The sequence below is a fragment of the Protopterus annectens genome, chromosome 9.part0, assembly GCF_019279795.1.
Source record: "Protopterus annectens isolate FY-2018-M chromosome 9.part0, PAN1.0, whole genome shotgun sequence".
Taxonomy (NCBI): domain Eukaryota; kingdom Metazoa; phylum Chordata; order Ceratodontiformes; family Protopteridae; genus Protopterus; species Protopterus annectens.
This window is the reverse complement of record NC_056743.1, coordinates 1,505,887,717-1,505,912,489: the sequence shown is the minus strand read 5'-3', so window position 1 is coordinate 1,505,912,489 and position 24,773 is coordinate 1,505,887,717. Positions and strand designations below refer to the sequence as shown.

The following is a 24,773-nucleotide window of genomic DNA, read 5'->3' as shown; positions in this document are numbered from 1 at the left end:
TAGTGTATGGTACATGGCAAACTGGGCATTATATTAATTTATGGGCTGGATAAGTGCCAAGTATAGGGGAGTTATAACTTCTTTTGCTTTCGAGGCAATGCCTATCCTAATCAAGTGTGCTACGTAGAAAGCTTTGCTTACTACAGTAGACACATGGTGGTCAAAGTTAAGGTCGCAGAAAACTTGTGATCCCAGGTCCCTTGCCACTTCATGGATACTTAGGATATTGTTGTCGATTTGATATTGTGAGGGGACATTGTTTGTGCCGAAGGGAATGATGATGCATTTCTTTGCATTCAGTTTGAGACCGTGACTAGTACACCAGTCGTTGGTTTGTGTGAGACCCTCCTGGAGTATACGAACATCATTTGGGGATTCAGTGATTGCATCTAGTTTGCAGTCATCTGCAGATTTGGTCAGCCGCAACCCCTTAGCTTTGACCTTATTCACTGAGAATAAGAATAGTCTGAGAAGTATATACCAAACAGTATGGGGCTCAGCACTGACCCCTATGGCACCCCACTGGTAACAGGTCTGCTGATTGATAGTGTGTGTCCGGTTTGTGAGCCAGTTGCCAACCCATCTTACAATGAAGGGGTTTACATTCAGTTTGCCAAGTTTAGCGGTAATGCCTGAATGTGGGATTATGTTGAAATCCTTTGCCAGGTCGAGGTATGCTGTATACACAGATTTGCCCTCATCAATGGCCTTGGTCACATTTTCAAAGAAATTCACCAGATTTAACAGGCAAAATCTGCCCTTCAAAAAGCCAGATTGGTAGGATCCACGGTTTGGAGGTCACCTTTGTCTTTATTTATGAGGTCCATAATGATACGTTCCATGACCTTACAGATGAGACTGGTCAGGCTTATGGGTCTGTTGCTAGTCCACCTTTGTGGAGGGAAAGAACTGTTGCTGTTCTCCATTCTGCAGAAACAAAGCCTGTGGTTATGTTATGATTGAAAAGGGTACTTAGTGGTGGTGATAGTTCATGTTTTAGCCTATTTAGAAGACAACCTGGGATGTTGAGTGGTTCCATAGAGGCTGTGTTTTTTTTGCCTTGGACAAGGCTTTGAGGACCTGCTCTTCATATATGTAGGTTAGGGGGAAGTTTGTAAGAAAGGTGATAAGGGAGTGAAATTTTCACCAAACCTATCCGCTAGGAGATTTGCTATCTCTGTGGGGTCAGTGTGTGTGATACCCGTGGGCCACTAGTTTTACACATACTTGGGCCCTACCCTTTAGGTTATGTATGTAGATGTAAAAGGCTTATGTTTATCCTTTGCTGTACTTAAGTTTCTTTCAAAGGAGCCCTTGGACAATTTGACAAGTTGTCTTTGCCTGTTGAGGCTGAGGAGGGTATTTTCTCATTGTTGGGGCCTTTGCTTTGTTTTCTTGGACAGCAACTTTCTGTGTTTATTGTTAAGTTTGTGGATGCTGGATGTCCACACCATGGCAGCTTCTTTTTACTTGGGGGGGGGGGGTCTGGCTTTGATTCTTCCTGGTACGGCTGAGTTTATACACTTATGCAAGTGATTGTACAGGGCTTTAGTGTAAGCTTCGGGGTAGTTACCACTTCCAGCTTAGGGTGGGGCTTGGAAATCATTTATACCTACACCTAAAAGGGTATAGTTTGCCTTGGTGAAGTTTTTTAGTCTGATCTTACCGTTTGTGAGTTCTGGTGTTAGTGCCAGCTCAAAGGTGACTAATTTGTGGTCAGTTTTAACTAATGAGGGTCCGACAGTTGCAGCAGTGTATATGTTTGACATGTTGGTAAGGACCTGAACCAAAGTATTTGTTCCCCTTGTCAAGGTATGGACAGTTTGTTTCAGGCCATTTGAATGAAAAAAATCAAGGAATTGTTGCGCTAGTGAGTTAGGGCTAGCATAGGTTTCCCAGTTGATGGTGGGATAATTGAAATCCCCCATAACCAATGTGTTCGGTAAAATTTGGATGGTCTCCAGTTTTGTCAAGTAGGCTTCATGGGTGATGTTCATAGTGTTTCACTGTTGCAGTCATTACACTTGGGTTATCCTGCTGGCAGGCGACCCGCAGTCGGCCTGAGTTCCAAAGTCTTGGTCCGGCGTCGGTTGCTGTTGCCTCTTCCCTGACATCAGTGCTCCAGGGGTATAAAAGTTGCAACCAACGCCATTTTCTTCAGTCTTTCTTGCTGCGTGGTGCCCGAAGCAAAAGCAGTTCGCAAGTGTTGGTCGGCCGACTCCTGAGATTTTCAAAATTGAATTTCAGAACCAAAGTCTTCAATAAACCTAAGTACCCCGTTGGGGAAACTTTTTCTTGCTCCAGACTGATGTCAGTAAAAGTTAATAATTGTATTTCTTGTGGGAAGCAAATACCTCATAAGGGCTTTCACTCTTACTGCATTCCTTGCCTAGGCCCTGACCATGACGTTCCTAGTTTTCGGTTTTGTGCTAGATTCAATAAACGAACTATTAAACGTCTGTTTGATTTTGCTCTACATTACTTTGGCCGAAGGTTTAATTGCATAATGCCGTTGTTACGACCGCAATTTATAAAAAAACACAAAGACAAAGAAAAGGACAGGCATCCGAGGTCCAAAACCAACGATGAAACCTCTTCTAGGCCAGTCGCCGGTTCCCTGGTTCTTAGTGAGGCGCTTTCGCAGCCCCTGACACCCGCTACTTCAGAGCCACAGGCCATAACCGACAGCCACGTGGAGACACTGAGGCCTGTGGAAACTCAAGGTATTGGGCCTATGGAAACTATACCCTCAGATGGGTCCGGAGCTGCTAAGCAGGCATCGGCTTCTGAGGGTGTTTTCAGACCTTCACAGCTTACAATTAAACCCACTACAGCAGCAAAGGCCAAGTCAAAAACACCATTAAAAACATGGAAACAAGTACAGCATTCACCAGAACAGTCATCCATGCCAAAGAAACAGATGCTTAAGATGGCCGAAGACCTAATTACCGTAATCAGGGGTTCCCATCCCCCACCTGACAAAAGGCCTAGGCAGGACACTGATTATGACTCCTCTGACCAGGTTTCCATTTCCTCTGATTCCTCTTCTGATCAGGGATATTGTTTCCCTCCCTATGAGGACTCTGATGCAGAAGAGTCCATTCCTTCAGCCTCTCCGCCTGAGGATTACTCTTTTGGGGAAACCCTGCACACCATGAGGGAGCATTTCCATTGGGAGGGCCAGAATTATTCTGAATCCAAAAAAAGGCTCAGAGACTTCCTTTTATTGCCTCAGCACAGGCCCCTGGCTATCCCCCCTGTGCTTGATATTGTTGCTGATGTTTTTTCGGAATCTAGTCTGTCTCCTGATTATTTACCCCTTGCACCAGTCAAGCCAGAAAGGTACTACAGAGTCCCTGACTCTCATAAATTTCTTTACAAAAACCCCACTGCAGACCCAGAAACAATTTCCCAGGGTCCTAAAGGGGTTAAGGCTTCTACTGCTAAAAATCCTGTCCCCTCGGATAGGGATTCAAGAGCTCTGGACAGATGGGGGAAAAAAGTTTACACTTCTGCTAATTTAGCTGTAAGAGCTTTAAACTGTCAGTTTCACATGCTTAAATACCAACGGTACCTCATGTCTTTGTTAAAGCAGAAAATGGTTTCAAATACAGAAAGTTCTGATAGTAAAGGAATGCAGGATTTATTGCATGCAATTTAACAAGTGGGAAAGCATACTCTGCAATGTGGTTTTGATTGATTAGAGGCTTCTTGTAGAGCCGCAGTTGCAGGCTCTGTTATTCGAAGGCATGCTTGGTTGAAAGAACAAAATTTACCTGACCATGTTAAAGTAAAATTATTGGATGCTGCATTACAGCATGATACTTTGTTTGGTGTTAAGGCAGAAGAGGTGTTAAAGAAAATGGAGGATAAAGCAAAGTTAATGCAGACAGTGAAAGATTTCTTACAAGTTCAACCACCTAGATTTAGCAGAAACTGGCCTTCAAAAAATTGGTCCATTCCAGTGTCAGACAGGTCACAAAGAGGCAGATACAGATGTCCAAGAGGCAGATCACAGCCACAAGGCTCCTACAGACCTAAGCATTGGGGTGCTTCCGCCCCCAAAGGAGGGGAAGACAAGTCACAACCTTACAGGAAACAGTCCCAATGACTTCCCTCTACAAATGCCAAGCACTTACCTCTTCCTCTTAACAGCACCCCTAGGGGGGAAACTAGCACTTTTCTCAAAAAAAATTAGCACACGATCACCCAGTACCAATGGGTGCTGAATATTTTCTCAGGGTTACAGGTTCACTTCCACACGCTTCCAAAACCAAAAGTTATGCTAGGCCTGCCACAAAACCAATGGGCAGAGGCACATAAACACATTGCTGCTCTTATGGACATGGGAGCTATTCAAAAAGTTCCACAGCAAGAACAGGGACAAGGATTTTACTCAAGACTTTTCTTAGTACCCAGAAAAGACAAAGCCTGGAGACCAATACTGGACCTGTCAATCCTAAATACTTTCCTGGATGTTCCAAAATTCAAAATGTTAACACTACAGCAACTTCTGCCCATGCTGGGCAAGAAGGCTTGGCTAGTTACTTTGGACCTCAAGGAGGCATACCTGCATGTCCCATTCAGACAATCTTGCAGAAGATACCTCAGATTCATAGCTGGCTCAATGCATTACCAATTCTCTGCACTGCCCTTTGGCTTATCTACTGCGCCCAGGGTCTTCATAAAATGCCTGGCACCAGTAATTGCATTTTGCAGCCAAAAAGGAATTCAAATATATCCCTACTTGGACGACTGCCTTATTCAAGCAGAGAGCAAGGACATTCTTCTAAAACATCTGGCGTTTGTAAAAAGATTGCTAATTTGCCTAGGGTACACAGTAAACGAAAAGAAAACTAGTGCCCTCTCAAGAGATAATATTCCTGGGTGCAAGCTTAAATACAACTGCCCAGATGGCTTCTCACACCAGACAAACAAAGGCAACTGACTCATTACTTTCAAATGATGGCAACAAAGACCCAGCTCCTTGCAAGAAAAATTCTGCAGGCCCTGGGGTTCATGTCATCCTGCATTATATTAATTCCATATGCAAAACTGGATATGAGGAAACTACAATGGTACCTAAAAAGTGTTTGGACTCAGCATTGTCACAGTCTGGAGACAATCATAACCACAGTCTGGAGACAATCATAACCTTAATTCCCTGCCTGCAGAAGGAGTTTCAATGGTGGGCCCAGGCCTGTCACCACAACAAGGGACAGCCTTTCACTCTACCCACAGCCAGGCAGACAATAACAACAGATACATCAGATTATGCCTGGGGAGCACATGTAGCAGGAAAATGTATTCAGGGCACGTGGACCAAGGAACAAATGCATCTTCACATCAAACAAAAAGAGATGCTAGCTGTACAGAATGCCCTGACAGCTTTCAAGGACCTAATACATCCAGGACAACTATTAATAAAGATGGACAATACCACAGTTATGTGGTACATAAACAAGCAAGGCGGCACTCATTCCTACCCCCTATGCAAACAAGCCATGACTTTGTGGAACACAGCACTGACCTATCAAGTACATCTGCGGGCACAATTCCTGCCAGGAACAAAAAACACACTGGCAAATGAACTAAGCAGAAGTATCATGGATCCTCACGAATGGAAATTCAATCCACAAGTATGATAACAAGGAAATGGGGACGCCCAGACATAGATCTCTTTGCCTCCCCTCACAATTACCAAATACGGAAATTCTGCACAAGGACTTATCACCCTCAAGCATGGAAAGTGGATGCTCTTTCATTCAGCTGGAAAGGCCTGACAGTCTATGCCTTCCCTCCGATGCCTCTTCTCACCAAAGTGTTACTAAAAGTCAGACAAGAAAGGCCAAGAATGATCCTGATTGCACCAGACTGGCCACGCCAGCACTGGTACCCAATCCTAAAGAATTTGTCTCAAGGCACACCTTGGCTTCTACCTCTAATGCCTCATCTTCTGACACAACAAGACAATCAGATTCTGCACAGTCAACTCAGAACCTTAAACCTGGCAGCATGGCAGATAATGTAGCCACTCAGACTGCACCTCTCTCTAAAGCTGGTATGGATGTAATTTTAGAAGCTAGGAGGGCCAGCACTAGGAAATCTTATGCAGAAAAGTGGAAGCGATTCTGTGCTTGGAACCAGGCCCAAGGGCTCGAACCACTGGTCCCTAATATACCTCAGATTTTACAATACCTAACTGAGATGTTGGACAAAGGCTTATCTTTCTAATCTATTAAAATCCATGTCTCTGCCATTTCAGCTCATTACAATACGAAACCTCCTATTTTTTCACATCCTCTACTATGACAGTACCTCAGAGGGGCAAAAAATATAATACCCCCAAGGAGAGCACCATTACCTACTTGGGACCTCAGTTTTGTTTTAGAAAAACTCACTGCCTCCTTTTGAGCCAGCCAGCACAGCTGATCCAAAATTCTTGTCATGGAAAACTGCTCTGCTCCTAGCAATGACTTCTGCAAGAAGAGTCTCAGAGTTACAGGCATTAATGGCTGTGGAACCTTTCCTCATTTTTCATCAGGACAGGGTGTCTCTTAGGACAAACCCAACATTCATGCCAAAGGTGGTCTCCAATGTGGCCTTAAACCAAACCATTCATTTGCCTACTTTCTACCCAAATCCCCAGAATAAAGGGGAAAGACTTCTGCATGCTTTGGATATACACAGGCAGCTACAATTTTACTTGGACAAAACAAAAGCTTTCAGAAAAACTGAGCAACTGTTTGTAGCATATGCTGCAGGATCACAAGGAAAACCTATCACAAAGCAGACAATCTCGAAATGGATAGGACACTGCATCCGCTTCTGTTATGCACAACATGGCAAATCAGTGCCTAATGGCATTAGGCCTCATTCTACCAGAGCAGCAGCCACTTAGCAGCTTTTCCTCAGAGGAGTACCAACCAAAGACATTTTAGAAGCTGCAACCTGGAGCTCATTGCACACTTTCACCAAGCACTACCACTTACCTCTCTACTCTAAATCCAGAGCAGACTTTGCCACTGCAGTTCTGCAGGGCTTGTTAGCCTCTCCAAATCCAATTTAGACCCAGCCACCCAACCTCAGCTTTGGGATTCTACCCAAGTGTAATGACTGCAACAGTGAAACACGATGAACATAGTACAGTTGTGTACCTACCATAAATGTAGATGTTCGAGTGTATTCACTGTTGCAGTCCAGGTTACCCACCATCCCCCTTTTCCATTGCTGGGACTTTTCCGTATTACTCATCTCTATACAACCTATGGGTTGTATTTGCTTGTAGATGAAAGAAATATTTATAGTTATATATGCATGTTTGTTGACATTTTATCTTTCCAGCCTTCCTATCTGGGGCACCTGACATCTGGGGCAAGAAAAACTGAAGAAAATGGCATCGGTTGCATCTTTTATACCCCTGGCGCACTGGCATCAGGGAAGAGGCGACAGCAACCGACACCGGGCCAAGACTTTGGAACTCGGGCCGGCTGCGGGTCGCCTGCCAGCAGGATAACCCAAGTGTAATGACTGCATCAGTGAATACACTCGAACATCTACATTTATGGTAGGTATACAACTGTACTTTGTGAGCCATGCAGGGGGATCTATAACTGGCTGTGTATTGAATGGGCATCTTACCAACCTGGATCTGGAGAAACTTCATGGACTTGTCCAGTCTAACTAGACAAGAGGCAAATTTATCTCTAATATAGATTGAAACACCAGCATCGTTAGTTTTCACATGTTCATTTTAGTCTTGGTCTGCTTGTGGATGTTGTTTACCTAGATTTAACAAAGGCCGTTAAGGATGTCCCTCACTGCCAAGTCATTGAAGTTATGAGGAAGCTAGGGATTAATAAGTACATTGCCACCAGTGTGAAATATTTGTCTACAGAAACTATAAAGCTAGAATTGGGGAAGTATTCTTAGTCAGTGTTGACATTCCACAAAGCTCAGTTTTATAGCCATTCTTATTTACCTTTTTTTTGTCTACCTTTCCATCTTCTGATGATGACTGGGTAAGAAGAAATGTTAAAGATCTATGACTGTTCATGAGAAATTTAATAGGTTGTTCATCAACAATTTATGAACTTTATAAGTAGTTGTCTTTGACTTTGGCGTTATTATACAGCGTAAATCCTAAGCTGTTTTACAAAAGAAAGTAAGTGAACAAATGATGCATAAGTACCATAATATAGAGGATTATGAGCAGGTTGCTGCTCATAACTGGCTTATGTATTCGATACATGGATGCCAAGAAATTTGATGAATCTTTGCATACATGTTGAGAACACAATAAACTGGTTATGACCAGAACCTAGCTATAAAAGAGAGTCTCACTAAGACACAATTTAACAGAATTCCATATAGACATGAAAAAGTCCATGTTTCAAATGATAACCCAACAATGTTGCAAAAACTGTAAAAGTCATGATGTTTAAACAATAATGTCAGAAATCTCCAGTCTGCTCCAGTTACATTCAATATAAATGGACATCAAAGAAACCTCTGACTGGTCCAGTAAAACATTGAGATAACCCAATCTTTAAAATAACATTATCCTCCAGACCCTATGAAACAGGACGTTCTGAAGCTATTTCTACACCAACACCAAATCATTGAGATACAAAAAATAAATAAATAAAACAAGCAGGAACACTGTCCAAGCTTTCCCTTTTTTGCCTGTTTGTGGAGTTTTAATTCCCCAAAACATTTTGCATTATAGATTGGGTTGGTTAGCAACAGGTAGCATATGCTGTCAATCAGGATATTATTCCTAAGAGTAATAGAGCTGGAGATTTTGGAATGACTGTTGACAAGTTATATATGAAAACCATACTGTGGAAAAATAATGTGGTATTATGTATATGATTTCTGGGGCCATAAGCAATAGAGATAGGACTGTACTAAAGCCTTATACATTTCCATAACTAGGCCACTCATTGAGTATGGGAGCTCCACTTGTATCCACAATAAATTATCAGTTAAGAGACTGGATATAATACAACAGTCATTTATTTATTAGGCAGATCTTTAACTTTTATGACCTGCCTTACAAGGTCTGCCTTAAATCGATGAAGCTTTTATCAGTTTCATAGAGAGAGCTGAGAGTTGACTTTTTATTAATTTTCAAGTGTTACAACAGTGAAGCTTTATCAGTTTTGCTTAGTGTGACTTTACGCACATATGCATTAAATACCAGAAACAGGAATTTACTTGTTTTTAAAACAGTGCACTTTCTAGATTAAAAACAAATAGCTTTGTTTGCAGAGCTGATAGGTTTTGGAATTCCCTGCCGCTGTCCACTAGACAGTTAATTTCTATCACTATGTTCAAGCATAGCTTGGGCACTTAGCTTGATGGGAGTGCATTACATATGTGATATGGTGGCAGACTCATTGGTGGTTTTTACTTAGGCCTACAGTCAACCTTAATCATTGCATTGAATATTAACGTGGTTATCAATTAGAAATGTTTGCTTACCTTTGAAGAGTCTTTAACTTCTGTGGATCTGAACTACATGACGGACAGGTTTACCATTCTTCATTGTTTGTTCAGGGCCATTGAAGTTTGTTTTGGTGGCCATCATATCCATCTACATTGTCAGTGATGCAAGCCCTCATGTGTGGAACTTTGTGGGTTTTCAGTCTTAGAGATGATCCACAGTATTGACATCAACCTCCTTTTTCCCAGTTTGCACATGGGGTGAGAGTGTCTCATCAGCAATGACCATCAGCTAGAGCCACAATTCACACTAATGGTGGCTAGCATTGCCATGGGCCCATGCCTACACCCAAGGTCAGTTTAATGTGTCTAGACCACCTACTGCATGTCTTTGAAATGTGGGAGAAAACGGAGCACCTGAAGAAACTCCACAGAAACACAGGGAGGGCATGCAGACTCTGCACAGAAGGCACTCAATCCCAGAATTAAACCTTTTTTTTTACTAAAAGTAGTTTCTGAATTGTCCCAGAAATAATGCAGTCATATCTGTTTTTTTTTTCTGGGATAGAAACCAGTGCAGTGAGGGCTCTCCATTCCCTCTCTACACCATCAATTATGATATAACCTGAAATAGTTGTGTAGGTTTAAGAAGCTAGAGCTGATGTTCATATCCTTTGATCTGGACAGGGAAGGGCTTGTAGTTACCAAACAGAATTTCCCAAGTGGAGTTACTAGCTGTATTATGTTTTGCCATCACGCAGCTTACCATCCACTGGCAAATGCTGCTGTTACTGGCTTCTCTACAATGGATGGGTATACTTGAAATATTCTTTCAAGAATGTCTCCATTGCACTCACTTGATGTTTGGTGCATGGCATGATTGTTTTGTTTCAACCAAAATTCCAGGAATTGTGCTTCTTTTGGTACATCTGTACTTTGTGACTCAGATGTATGGATCTTGACTGTTGGTCTGTCCTTTGGCTTTTTCAGTCAAGGTTGTTTACTGCTTGAGTTTAGTCCCAACACCGGGCATACCAAGGGGTTTCCCCAGTGTTAGATATAGATGTAGTCTTGTAAGTCTTGTATCAATTTATCTACAAGCGGAGCTGTTGTTGCTGGATCACAGGTAGTCCTTTTGCAGTCCTCTTGAGGTTGGATGGCCACCTTATCAGCCTTGGCTGCTCTTTTCTTCAACTTTTGCAGGTATGTATATTGATATTACTTGCCAGCAGCATAAGGTATCATTTTCATTTGTAATATGTGGTTTGGAGAAAGTCTTCTCACTACTGGTTGGGGCAAACTCGTGTATTCAGAGGGTCTATATTCGAACGCTTAAAAGTTTGAATCACTAAAGAACGAACTTTAGTGATCGAACGCTTAAAAGTTTGAATATCTATAAAAAAATATTTAAAAAAAAAAGAAAAAGTAGAGAGTTTAAGCAGGGGGACAAGACCCCTCACTCCCCACACTCCCCGCTACTTAAATATACCAACTCCGAGATCGCACTTCAGTGTGCTACAGTGCGGAAATGAAAAATTTCCCATTTCCTACACTATAGTGCAATCTTGGAGTTGGTATATTTAAGTAGCGGGGGGTGCATGGGGGGCTTGCCCCCCTGCTTTTACACCCTTTAGTTTTTTTTTTCTTTTTTTTTTTTTATGTATATTTGAACATTTAAGTGTTCGATCACTAAAGTTTGTTCTTTAGTGATTCGAACTTTTAAGCGTTCGAATATCTAATATAGACCCTATTCAGAGGGTAGGCATGGTTTTGTATTCAGTAAATGACATCAGGGCATGTGCATTAAGCATGGGCATTTCCAAGAAAAAACGAGTCTTGCTTGGCGGAGAGGATGCATACAGTTTTAGGACCCATTATAGTCATTTCCATCATAGATTGACTGGTACAGTAAGAGCATAGTTTGTATTTATATATTTTTGCTGTCCACATTTCCTCCAGAAAATATTATCAGAGCTCTTCTTAAGCCACTCCACTGATCTCCATGTATTTTTTGTAAGAATAGAATCCAGGGGAAAATGAGCCTTTCATACTTGCATTGCACCCTGCCTACTGTGATTTTACACGAAAAAAAGGGGTATGGCATTCCCAAAATAGATTGGTTACTTCTTTGCTTTAAGTAAGGAGACAGTTACTAAGCAAACAGTTTCTAAATGAATTATTTACACATTTATTTTTGTCATCAGCACTTCTGATGTTAGAGATCATGCCTTGAAAGTTTGGCTGCTTCCTTCAGAGTTTGGTTCTGAAATGTGCTTATTGCATACATTTTGCAGTCGACATTTGCATGTTATTTCACACATTTGCCAGTCACTACTGATTTGAACTGTTATTGCAGGAGTTGGGCCTCCACTGCTATCTTAGTGCTACGGAGCTTGGCTTTTTGAGCCCTTGCCCTCTGATCTTTCTCTAATTCCAGCCTCTTGGTGGTATCGGAGTTAAACTTTTATTCTTAGAATTCTTTACATCATTTTGCCTCTTCAGGAGACTTTTTTTTTTCAATCATATGATAAAATAGCATTATATATTACTCTGAAGACATTGTGGTAGAGCTTATTTAACTCTACACCATTTCCCTACACCATACCTGGAAGATCTGTCCATTTAACATTTGTTTGTGGCTTTTCCTCCAAGCAGAGCAAGTGTATAATTTTAAACTTTTCTGTCTTTCAGGTTTTGCTTGCTCAGGCCATGGTGAGGGGAGGGGAGAGTCAGCCTGGGGAGCCCAGGGATGAGTGCTTCTTCCTTATCTGGTAGATAACATCATGACCTGCCAGCTAGGTCTGCATTTTTCACTGAGTAGATAAGATGGTGAAACATTGGCTATGTATCAAGCTGGGAATATCAGAAAAGGAAATATTAGCAATTACCCACTGCAGAAGGTCTTCATGTGAATCACCTGATATGGTGAATGTATTTATTTTCTCTCAGATCACAAGGTGATGCGTATATATAGTTTCACTACTGCTACAGTTTTTTTTATTTTAGAATGCATTATATGAAAGTCAGTAGAACAGTCTTAACCAAACTTGGCACAGACATACTGGATACTGGGTTTCATTTTTGGAGGTAGATAGACATAGTTGACTTTTTGTTCATTAATTACCTTGCATTAAAGCTAGTGATATTGGTTTATGTGATAACATTAGTTGTGGTCAGTGACCCATTCATAATTCTTTGTAGTGCTTGGAGCTTTATCTGTTCCACACTCTACCAGTTATAGAAAAAAAAGCTTAGAAGTGCTAAGTGTTTTACCTGCTTTGAATGCTTATTGGGTACTTAGTGCTGTCAAACAGACAACAGCATTCCTTTCAACTTCTTTGATTAATAATTCTGGGCAAATGTGAAAGTATTGGAGTGGTACAAAGGATCCAACTCAGGGACACCTTTTAAATTTTACTCTTAATTCACTTAAGAAGTTAATATAACATGGTTTGCATCACCATGCTTTTGCTAAACAGTAAGAAGGATGAAACTCTTGTCTGATAGTATTGAGTGATGCAATACTCATAGATTGGCCAGAAAATTAAAAATGTTATGAGGGATAGGGGAGTAAAAATCTGGGAGAGTTGAGACATACAGTCAGTAGGCAGAAAGAGAGTACTATGTAGAACTAATGACTTTTAAAGCTCTCAGATATTTTATTCCCCCATGCTTTTATTTACAAGTGAGGCAAAGCATCTAACAACTTTTTGAAAATATTTTGCCTTCTGCTACAATTCTTTGCCGGCCAGCACTGTTCACTGCTAGTCTGTATCACTTGACCCAATCTTAACAGCACTTCGGTGTCCTTAACAAGCTTTTGGCAAGTACACCTGAGCACTGTTTAAAATCTGGTCTTGTGCCAGGGAAACATTTAACAAGTTTATCTTTTTTCCGCAATTTTGGAACACAGTCAAGGCACCTCATGCACTACAACTGTTTTTAAGCTTTCAGCTTGATTTGTTTGGTTTCTAAAAATCTGATTAAGAATTATTTTATGAATCAGTTTTTTCTTTTGTGCATGTTTGAGATTTACTTGTGTGTTTTGTTTTGATTTATGCATTGAAGTTACTTCCCTTTATGTACCTGTCCAAACACTTGTCACATATGAACAATCACAGTGATTTCTCACCAAAAGAAAAAAAAAAAAATTCAAGGACCTAAATCATAAAAACTATGCCAGACCATCTCAAAGTCTTGTCCCTCTTCTCAGTATTGTGCATGCTCTTGAGAGGTGCCCTATGTCTCATCTATAGATCTACTTCAAACTTTAATCTGTCAGACCCATTACATCATATCTGTAAACCTGGTGCATCATAAACGCTCTCTCAAGGATCTCAATCTCGTTTGCAAAATATAGAATACACTGGAGGGAAAGATATGTATCACAGAGAATATCACTTCTGTTGAGCCATCTCCCACTTCTCAGAACTCAAGGCACTTTTCTTACTCTGTTCGAATGTAATTTGGATGAATGGATGTGTAACAGCGAACTCATCTCCACTTTAGTACTCCCGGATAGGGGATATGTAAATGTCCAAGCATATCCTTGTTTGGCCTGTCTCTGGGTTATTGGTATATAAAAAGTAAGGGCTGCAAAAACTACCATGGGAGTGTGAGTTCAGATTCTCAAGATCCTTACAGCTCAATAGCCTAGTAAATACCTATGAACCAATATGTAAGACATGTAATTGAAATGAGGAATAATGCAATTTAAGTTACTAAAACTGGGATGTCTCGTTACATATTTGATTGTTTTAAAAGTGTGTTATTTTTGAATTACATTTTTATTTGCTGCAAGTAACATCTTTGTTTTCAGTACTCCACACATCTCCATTTGGCAGAGGACTGTATGAAGGTCTTCAAAGCTACAGTTGAAAAGCTTTGTGCTGTTGAGCAGGTTAGTACCTTGCATTTTTGAAAAGAGACCACTAGAATGCTTAAGTGAATTTATCTACATTGCTTTCATACTATTGTGAATTTTTTCTTTCTCTGCTACTTGTTCTTGCAGTAGTGTTTTTGGATCATAATTTATTTTTTGATAACCAGGATGGCCCTATTAAGCATGGTTTTTCAGTGGAGACTCAAGGTTCTAAAATTGATTAGACATACTTGGAGAATCCGGTATCTTTCATGAACTTGCATGGGTTAGTATTTATGGTTCATCCGTCAGTAATTCTCTCCAGTTTTCTAGCTCTTTGCAGGCAGTGTTAACTAGTACTATTTTTATCAGGTATTCATAGCTGTTTATACCTTTTTACCTTGTTCAACCCAAGTACCCTTACCATAGGCAATTTTCCAGTTTCAAAGAGACACTGTGGCTTTTCCTAGAGTGCCAACATAGTACACCACTGGTGTTATCACTGCAGGGTCTGTAAATCACTTGCTTTTTTTGTGGTTTTTGGTGTCATAAAATACACTGAATAACTCTCTGAACATGGCCATTCTAGAGAGAAAATGGTAACTAGACTGGCCTTTAGCATAAGGTGTAAGGCACTGTGGAAACAATTTTAACCAAAAATTGGAGCAGATAGAAAGATGACTTCCAAAGAGTGGCAGGCCATAGGGAAGATTCATTAAGGCTTTCCCTTTTTTTCCAGTAGCAAGCATTTGACTGAGGAAAAATCATGACACAAATCTGAAAAAAAGAAAAAAGAGTGAGTTTAACAAAAGGGAGGTTGGAACAGCAGATCGTTTTCTGTCTCCTGCTTCAGGTTGTCCACATTGTTCTACTCAATCACAGGTGAACTTCTGTAACTTTACAGGTGGAATATGATTGCATAAATAAAGGAAAAAAATGGACATTCCGACAAGAAAAAACATGGTACAGTGCTGGGAGTAGAAATCAGAATGCCTACTAGAGCTTAAGATCGTTTGTTTCTTGAAGCATACCCCCAAAATACTACACTGTAATATGAAGCATTTCTAGCTGCTTTTGACTACACATTTGAACTAGATGGAAGATAAATTTGCTACCATTTACAAGAATTGTTATTTTCACAAGTAGTGGAAGAAAGAAACAAATCTTGTGTAGGATGTAATCTGAAGTTTTAAAAAACTAAATATAGGGATAAAATACTGAAACAAGTTTTCTTGGAATCTGTATGCTAAGCTTAACTGTGTGTTTCTTCCATTCTTCATGGGATTGAGGGGGGGGGGGTGAGAGTTGGTAAGTACTATTTAAAATGATTACTAGGACCAAAAAAGTTTTAAATCAGTAAGAAGGTGGCAAAAACTGGGATTTTGCTTGGAGATACTGAGACTTTGTAATAGTGGAAAAAATACAAAACAAGTTATTACAGGCCACTTACTAGAATTCACCACTTTAATAAGTAACTAGATGTGGGCTTTCACATTGCAGATTTACATTTCTTGGTTCTAACCTTGAGGACTGTTTGCTTTACTAAATGCTGTACATCCTGATAAAGAACCGAGGCAGTATGAGGTGCTAGGGCAACAACAACATGAAGGCAGATCTTCAAAGAGGATAGAATGACCGTCTACCAGAATGGCAGCTTGGGACCCCCATTTTACTCAGGGTTATTCAAATAGGTTTGATGCTTAAAAACCTCAGCAGTAATACCCCTATCACCCACAGGTCTCCCTCAGGAAATACCCTCTGCCATTTCTTCCTCAACTTTCACTAAAGAACAAGTCTTCACTGCACTCTACAGAGCTAAAAACACTCCATCAGCGTGTCCTGATAGTATCCCAGGATGCCTCCTGAATAGTGTGAAACTTGAACTGTCAGGCCCACTAAAATCTATCTAAAACCACAGCCTCCACATAGACTTTGTTCCTAGGAATGGAATATTGCAACAATCATCCCTCTACACAAAGGCGACCATCAACAGACCTAGTGAACTACAGACCCATAAATTTGACTAGTCTTCTATGTATGGCCATGGATAGAATTATTGTCGACCTGTTAAAGACATACGAGGGACAGGATTAGGATGAGAACAGGTTAAATTAGATTATGGTTTAAATATAAAAAGTAAGTTATGGAAAATGGAATTAGTTATAATTTTAAAGCTTAATACTTTAGCACCAACAGGGTTAAATAGAGAATACCACTGGAAGTGTTTTCTTTAACACTGGAATTAAGTGCATTTAATTTAGCTAGTGTTAATTGAATGTAGGATATATGGCATGATGTTAGAACAAAAAAGTATACTCTGAAAAGGCTTTTGGCCGAGACGATAGAGAGAGAATTTTTGTCTGATTTGTATGGACTGTATTCTACTACAAGCGAAAGAATTTTTGTCTGTTTTTTATGGACTGTATTCTACTTTTCTACAAGTGTTTTAATAAATACTGAAGGTAATCACTGGCTTTTTTCCTTGGATTGTTCTACAAGATAGAAAAGGAGTTATATAAAAAGAATGGCTACATGATGATAGTTCAAAGGAAAAAATGCAAACTTCATATTATAACACTATTTTGCTGCAGCTATTTTCAGCTAACACTAAACAAGATTTTTTGCAGGGGGACAGGCTCCTCTCTGCCTTGCCCATGTGAAGGGAGACCCTTACACACACTCTCTTTCTGACTAGTTATATACCAACTTGAAGGTCACACAGCAGATGGGTTAAGCACATAGCCAATGTTCAATGAAAGTAGCATTCAGCAACATGTATTTGTGGTACTGTAATTCAGACAGACTGCATTCAAATGCCTGTCTGCATCATAAACGTGCAAGTAATGAATAAAAGGTTAATTGTATAAACAAAGATTTTTGTTATAAGGAGAAAAGTAGTAGTAAACCCATTTTGTGGGGAAAATGAAGCATGATGAGAACAGATTACCTGTGTTAAATGTTGATGGACGGCAGTAGGTTATTTTCAGGAAGAAATAGGATTGTAGGCAGGTATATGAAGAAAATGTATGAATAAGTTAAAAGGGAGAATGAATCAAAAGTGAGATGTCACAAAAAATACAAAATAATTTGGAATTCATGAGAGGGGGATGGATAAGAGAAGATGGAGAATATTATTTATGAAGTGAGTTTAGCTATAGCCCTGGACCAAATGGTTTGAATTAAGAATCCATTTTTTTTAATATTTATTAAATTTTCTTGTAAGACATGGGCAGACACAATAGATGGGAAAACAAATCATGTTGACATTTTTCCATTTGCATGCATTAATACAGTACTTATGTTTTCTTTCTTTAAAACTGAAATCAGTCAAGCATTGCATGAATTGCTTAATTTTTACCATTCCTTAAACCTTACTTCAGAAAATTATTCTTTATGCATTGATCTGAAGTAGTTGACTTCATTTGATCTTCAACCTGTGGATTTACGGATCCGAATCGGATCTGAGACGGCCGCATCACTAGCATCTGATCTGAGCTCCAAGCTCCTCCCCTTACCCATAATGCCCCCTTTTTCCTTCCTTCCCTCAGATCTCATTTGCCACTGAAAAGCTATGCATCATGTTCACAGAGATCCTACCATTTTTCTTGGGTAAGTTATTTCCTTACTAGGGTTAGTGTAGTTTCTTCCTATCCTCTCCCTTAAACCTCTGCTATCCGCACTGTTCGTCGGTTATTTAAAAAAAAAAAGTTGTTGTTGTAGTTCTTTCTCCCTTGGCCTCTCCCTCCTTGCTGTGAGTGTGTGTGTGTGTGTGTGTGTGTGTGTGTGTGTGTGTGTGTGTGTGTGTGTGTGTGTGTGTGTGTGTGTGTGTGTGTGGGCCTGTGGGTGCTTGTTGTTTCTATTATGGCTGAGAACCCCAAGCCAGTTTTTAGGAAATGCACAGTGTGTGGCTATAAGCTCTCCCCAGCTGATGGCCACACTCTGTGCATAGGGTGTTTGGGCACGGCCCATTTGCTTACCTCCTGTCTTATTTGTACAGACTTCAACCCCTGGGCCCTTAAGGACAAGAGGACTAAGCTAGTGATGAAGAGTCTGCTTCCCTCATTGGGGACGGCCGGCCCCGTAACCATGGCTTAGGCCACTACTTCTTTTCCTTCACCTCCTTTCCAGGCCTCTGGGACTCAAACTCCCACCATGAGGTCTGGGGAAGGAGAGAAGCAAAGAAAGGACAGACCCAGGAAGCGGTCCCCAGACCGCTCAGTCCTGCAAATTCTAAGACCCCCTCCTAGGCTTAGTACTTCTCAGCTTCGATCGCTCAGGTTCTCCCTGGAGCCGGAGACTTTTAGACCACCATCCAGAGCTTCCCCTCATCAGCACTCAGGACTGTGTCGGTAGCTTTCTCCTCCTGATCCACCCATACCCTTAGCGAGGCAGAGATGGCCAGTATGATCCAGAAGTTCCTCTGCACCCAGATTCAGATGGGAGTCTTGCCAGCCCCCTCTCTCTCCGGAGTGGGGAGCTGTCAGCCTTTCTTGACCTCTATAACTCCTTCTCTGATCTGACCGTCGGTATTGGAGTCTTTGGATCCGAGGACTCTCTGGGTCAGGGGGTCAGCGCCAATGTCACCTTGTACCTCGATGCTGGCCATTGCCTTGAGTGTGTCAGATGCGACCGGATCAGATCCGAGCTCTTGAAGCCGTAGCCTCAGCATCGGATCTGAGGGGGTGCTGTCAGCACCACTCTTGTCTGAGAACAGCCATCCCCTCGGCGTCTTGGCCCCAGCAGTCTCGGCTCAGACTCCCCCACAGGGTCTAATGGGAATGGCTCCCTTTGGCACCTCTCAGAATGTCCGTTCTCCATCGGCTTTCACTGTGGTGGAAAGGGTTCTATCAAGCTCTTTGAGACCCCTGACCCATCTCGTCCTCGGACTCTGCCCTGATTCCCTCTGCTTTGGATATGGCCCCAACCTTCCTGCCATCACAGGGATAGCCTGTGCAGAGTTTGCCTCAGGAAGCAAACTCCTCCCAGATAGTCCCACTGATGAAGTTCCTCACTAATGGATGTGCAAAAGGAAGCACCTGGACTCCTCTCCTCAGTCCCTCACCAAAGACACTGACTTGGAGGAAGGAGAAGGTTCCTCCAGTCACCCCCCCAAGGATGTCTCCTTTAGAGACATCATGGAACTCCTTCACCGGGGGAGGGGGTCCACCCGAAAACCAACCTCTGAGTCACTGTTCCTAGAGGCATTCGGCACAGGCCCATCTACTTCCTGGGCATCTCCTCCCGCAGATCCACTTGTGGACCTCATTACATCTCATGGGTGGAAGGAGCCGGACACCATAGAGCCCATTCCCAGATGTCCCAATAAAGGGTTGAGCCCCCCCCCTTCAGACAGGACAAGCTGAAGCAAGGGGTCCCCTGTGGATGCCATGGTATTGGCTGCTGCCACCAAAAAAGAGCTTGCGCAGGAGAGCTCTATGGTCCATACTTATGACTGGGAGTCCAGGACCATGGACCATCTAGGGAAGCAGGTGTATGCTTCAGCAACCTTTTCTGTAAGGGTGCTGAACTGCTTGGCAGACGTCATCCGATTGCAGCGAGACCAAAAAGGAGGTCACTGAGTCATCCCTAGAGCCCATATCGGCGGAAAGCAAGAAGGTGTTTTCTGCACAGATGGTCACTCTAAAAGTGGTAGCGAATATGTCCATGTTTCTTTTCTCCCATGCTACGGAGGGAGCTGCTTAGGCCATGAGGTGTCGCCTCCGGCTGTGTCAATTCTTGGAACCCTTCAAGGCATCCTTTGTGAATTCCCCATATGATGGTTCTTCCCTGTTTGGGAAAACAGTTAGTGATACCTTGGTCCAGAGTGAGAAGGATTGCAAGATACTGTCTGCCATCAGGATCTGCTTCTCAACCCCTCAAAGATCCTTTTCAAGGAATCAGTGAGGGACAAAGATGATATGGTTCTGGAAGTCTTAGTCCTTCTGGGACACTCAGGATGCACCTTCACCCAGAGGCAGAGGGGGCTATGACAGACACCGCCCAAGAGGCAGAGGGGGTCCAAGGAATTTCGGGTCTCGAGAACCTTTCTCAGACAGACCTGCACAGCATCCCTGAGGGTCTTGCCCAACTGCTCATCTCTGGAGGCAGTCTGGTTGCCTTTCACTACACCTAGTGGCATAGGAGTCCGTAACATCAGACCATTGGGTGTTGCAAATCATATCCAGAGGCTACTTCATCCCATTCACCAATACACCTCTCCCCCCAAAATGCCTCCAAGAGAGGGAGGCAGCAACACTAGAAATAGACCAGCTGCTAAGAAAACGAGTCATCCAGCCAGACCCTTAGACCAATCCAGATCAGACATTTATTGCAGGTTCTTTTTAGTGCCAATGAAAAAGGTGGACCTAAGACCCATTCTGGATCTATCCACCTTGAACCTGTCAGTAGCCAAGGAGAAATTCCGGATGGTCACTCTTCACTTTGTTCTGCCCTACCTGCAGAAAAAAGATTGGATGCGCTCAATTGATCTTCGGGACAAGTGCTACCATATCAAGATGGACAGGCACTCCCGCAGGTTTCTCCATTTCCGGCTGGGAGCCAATCATTATCAGTTCAGAGCCCTCCCCTTTGGTCTCACAGCCCCCAGGGTGTTCACCAAAGTGATGGCAGTTGTAGCGGCTCACCTGAGGCTTCAGTGAATTCAGGTCTATTCTTACCTGGACAATTGGCTCCTTGTGGCCCCCACCAAGCTTCTACTTTGCCAAGCCAGGGATTATTTCCTCTAATTACCGAACAGTTTGGGCATCACCATCAATATCAACAAATCCTCACTGATTCTGGTTCAGATTCTACAGTTCATTGGCGCTTGGCTGGACACTATCCAGATGAAAGTTTACATCACCCCAGAAAGGGTGTACAGTCTGAGTTCATGTCTTGCACATTTTCCAAACTCATCTTCCTACAGCAGAGGCTGTTCTGTGAGCACTGGGGTCCATGGCGGCCACAATCACTCTTATCCCTTGCTCACCTTCACATGCAAATCCTTAAGTGGACACTGGCAGTACATTGGTCCCCATTAGATTTCCCTCTTTCTCAACCAGCCTGCATCTCTCAGGTTTGCAGGGACTCTCTTCGATGGTGGATTTTTTTCCCCAGATCTTGTCAGGGGATGTTCCTTTCTTCTGCCCCTTCCCAAAGCCACAGTGACCACTGATGCCGCCTAGCTTGGGTGGGGGGGCATTGCTTGGGAAGGACTGTCCAAGGCACGTGATCCCCTTCCGAGACCAGTTTGCATATCAGTGTCCTGGAGATGAGGGTGGTGCTTCTAGCGTTGTAAGCTCTACATGCCCATCTTCCTCTAGGGACTATTGTAATACAGATAGACAACATGTCAGTGGTCTGGTATATCAATAAACAAGGAGGAACCAGATCTTACCCCCTTTGTCAAGAAGCCATGAGTGTGTGGGAATGGGCAATTTCCAGCGGACGTTTTCTGGTGGCAATGCACATTCCAGGATGGTCCAGCATTCTAGCGGCCAGGCTCAACACGACTATTCTGATGCCTTACGAGTGGTCTCTGAATACTTCAGTAGCGGAGGAGATCTTTCTCAAGTGGGGTTGGCCTTGCTGAGATCTCTTCGCATCTCTTTCCAATGTGAAATGCAGCAAGTTCTTCGCTCTGAACCCCCCTTAGGGGGAAGTCCCCAGAGGACGCACTGGTACATGCATGGCCTCCCGGTCTCCTTTATGCTTACCCTCTACCTCTAATTTTTAAATTTCTACAGAAAGCTCACAGGCTGGGGAACACAATAATCCTCATTGCCCTATTCTGGCCTTGTCAAGTTTGGTTACCCTCCCTTTGGTCTCGCCTAGTAGTTCCTTCATGGATATTGAATCCGGTTCCGGATCTCATTTCACACCCCTTGGGAGTTCTTCACCCAGATCTGGACAGTCTGAAGCTCACAGCTTGGCTGCTCCAGTTCCCTTGATTATTAGGACTCCAAGTTTATCCTCTCCAGTGAAAACCATTTTGGTAACGGCTCACAAATCTTCCACTCACAGACTATATCATAGTAAGTGGAGACAATTCTCTATATGGGCTTCTTAACGGGAATTTAGATCCCTTTACAGCTCCCGTCACAGCAGTCTTAGAGTTCTTGGCAGGGATTTTTCAACAAGGTGCCAGCTCTTCTATGGTTAAGGTACAACTGGCTGCTATTTCTAATTCCCATGTGGGGGAGAATGTATTCACTAGCCTCCTGTAGACTTTGTAAGACATTCCTTAAGGGTACCTTTCTTTTAAGGCCTCTGGTGAAGGATCCTACACCCCCGTGGGACCTCACTTGTGTATTACAAGCTTTAGTCTCTCCTCCTTTTGAGCCCGCAGCCTCAACAGACATGCAGCACCTGTCCTGGAAGGCTGCCTTTTTGGTGGCTATTATGTCTGCTAGGAGAGCGTCAGAACTTCAGGCACTATCGATCAATATTCCATACATGATTTTCCATAAAGACAGGGTCTCCCTGTGCACTAATCCATCCTTTCTTCCTAAGGTGGAGTCAGCAGCCAACATTAACCAAAATATTAATCTTCCCGTTTTCTTTCCTAACTTTCAGAACAAGGGTGAATATAAATTACACTTGTTGGATGTACACAGACAATTGAGATTTTTATCTACACAGGACAAAGTCCTTTTGAAAATCTGACCAGTTATTTGTTATTCAAAACCCTTCTTAGGAAAGCCAGTTACCAGCATAACCATTGCTCATTTGATTTCCCAATGTATCATTCGGGCTTATTCTGACAAAGGCATTTCCCCTCTGGGTCAGGTAAAAGCACATTCCACCAGGTCCATGGCCACTTCACCAGCTTTTTGGTCCAGGGTGTCACTGGATGATGATTGTTCGCATCTACTTGGTCCTCATCTCATACCTTCATTTCACATTACAGGGCATCTTTTGGCTCTGCGTTGCTCCGGAATATCCTTCCATGAGGGCCACCCAGGTGTTAGTACCTGGGGACTCTGTCCCACAAGTTGAAGATCAAATGAAGTCAGCTACTTCCGATAAAGTTATGTACTCACCATAACGTTCCATCTGAGTAGTTGTACTTCATTTGTCTTCAACCATCCCCTCCCTCCTTCCCCCTGACCTTATCACTATTGCCCTAACCTTGTATTCAGGAGGTGCACACTATAGTGGATCTCCTTACTTTGCTTGTCTAAGGGATATTGGGAAGCCTTTAGTAGTAAGGTCTTCTTGGGTCGCGCTTATGTTTTATTGAGCAGCAAACTCTATCTGACGGAAAGGAGACAATGGGGAATTATGGGTAAGAGGAGGAGCTTGGAGCTCAGATCAGATGCTAGTGATGCAGCCGTCTCGGATTTGATTCAGATTGGTAAACCCACAGGTTGAAGACAAATGAAGTACAACTACTCAGATGGAGCGTTATGGCGAGTCCATAACTTATTTTTTCCACAAATTCTATTTGTATGTAATCTGCTCCTATCCATCTCTGACACCTCTTCCGGTTCTTTTGTCTCTTTTACAATAAGCAGCAATTCAAATACAGTCTGTTTAGACTCTGATTTTTTTTTTGATTTCCATTTTCTAGTATTTGCTTGTTTGGCAGCTAACAGAATTAAACATAGTAAGGCTTTACTATGTCTAGGCAATTGAGATCCCCTGTCCCAACTCAAAAGAATAATTTATATAGTTGCAGCCATTTGCTCCCCCAATATTTCTGAAAGGGTACTTTGTAAGGAATTTTTTTTAAATCTGCCAACTTGTTACATTTCCAAAAATATGTTCCCAGTTACTCCTCCTTCCCCATCACACATCCAACATTGCTGTCTATCTGAGGAAAATATGTATGCAAACACTTCCAAGCAAAATTCCTAGACCTTCTGGACTTTGTTGCATACTTCAGAGTGATAAATGAGTCTTCCCATTGTTCCCTTGTAAATCCCTTTTCCAGTTTGTCCAATTTCTTCTAGCCTCCTCCTTTTTTCAACACCTTTATTATATTGTTATTTAAGACATAGCCACACATATATTAGTAGAAAAGAAAGCAAACTATGTGATGCCAATTTTCATTCATTCCACAACATAGGAGTTTGGATCCAATCCTCGGATCCAACTTGGCCACTCTTTTACAGTTCATGGATACTACAACCTCTCAAGCTCTTTCCTTACCCACAATTCAGCAGTCCAATTCATTACCCTGATCTCATTTGCTGCCATTGTGTAGAGATGTAGTTATAGATCTCAAGTGTTTGTTTGAAAAGATAGTTACTTGTACTTCCTTCAGAATGTCTTCCATTTACTTTCCTGGTTAATGTAAATCTTGTCTTTTTTTTCTTAGTCCTTGATTACCATTGTTGGTAATCTTTCTCTTACCATTGTTGGTATCCCTCTCCTCCATTTACTGTTATAAAAAATATATATATATATATGTGTGTATATATATATATATATATATATATATATATATATATATATATATATA

The 24,773-nt window shown here is 42.1% G+C and overlaps 1 protein-coding gene across 1 annotated transcript in view; it reads left to right on the top strand.

Moving 5' to 3' along the window:
* Positions 1 to 24,773, top strand: part of LOC122810712 (syntaxin-binding protein 2-like) — a 1,751,886-nt gene that overhangs the window by 1,164,089 nt on the left and 563,024 nt on the right. The window contains exon 14 of the mRNA XM_044082277.1: positions 14,267 to 14,347. Within this exon, the coding sequence (XP_043938212.1) occupies positions 14,267 to 14,347 (81 nt within the window). The remainder of the gene's footprint in view (positions 1 to 14,266; positions 14,348 to 24,773) is intronic.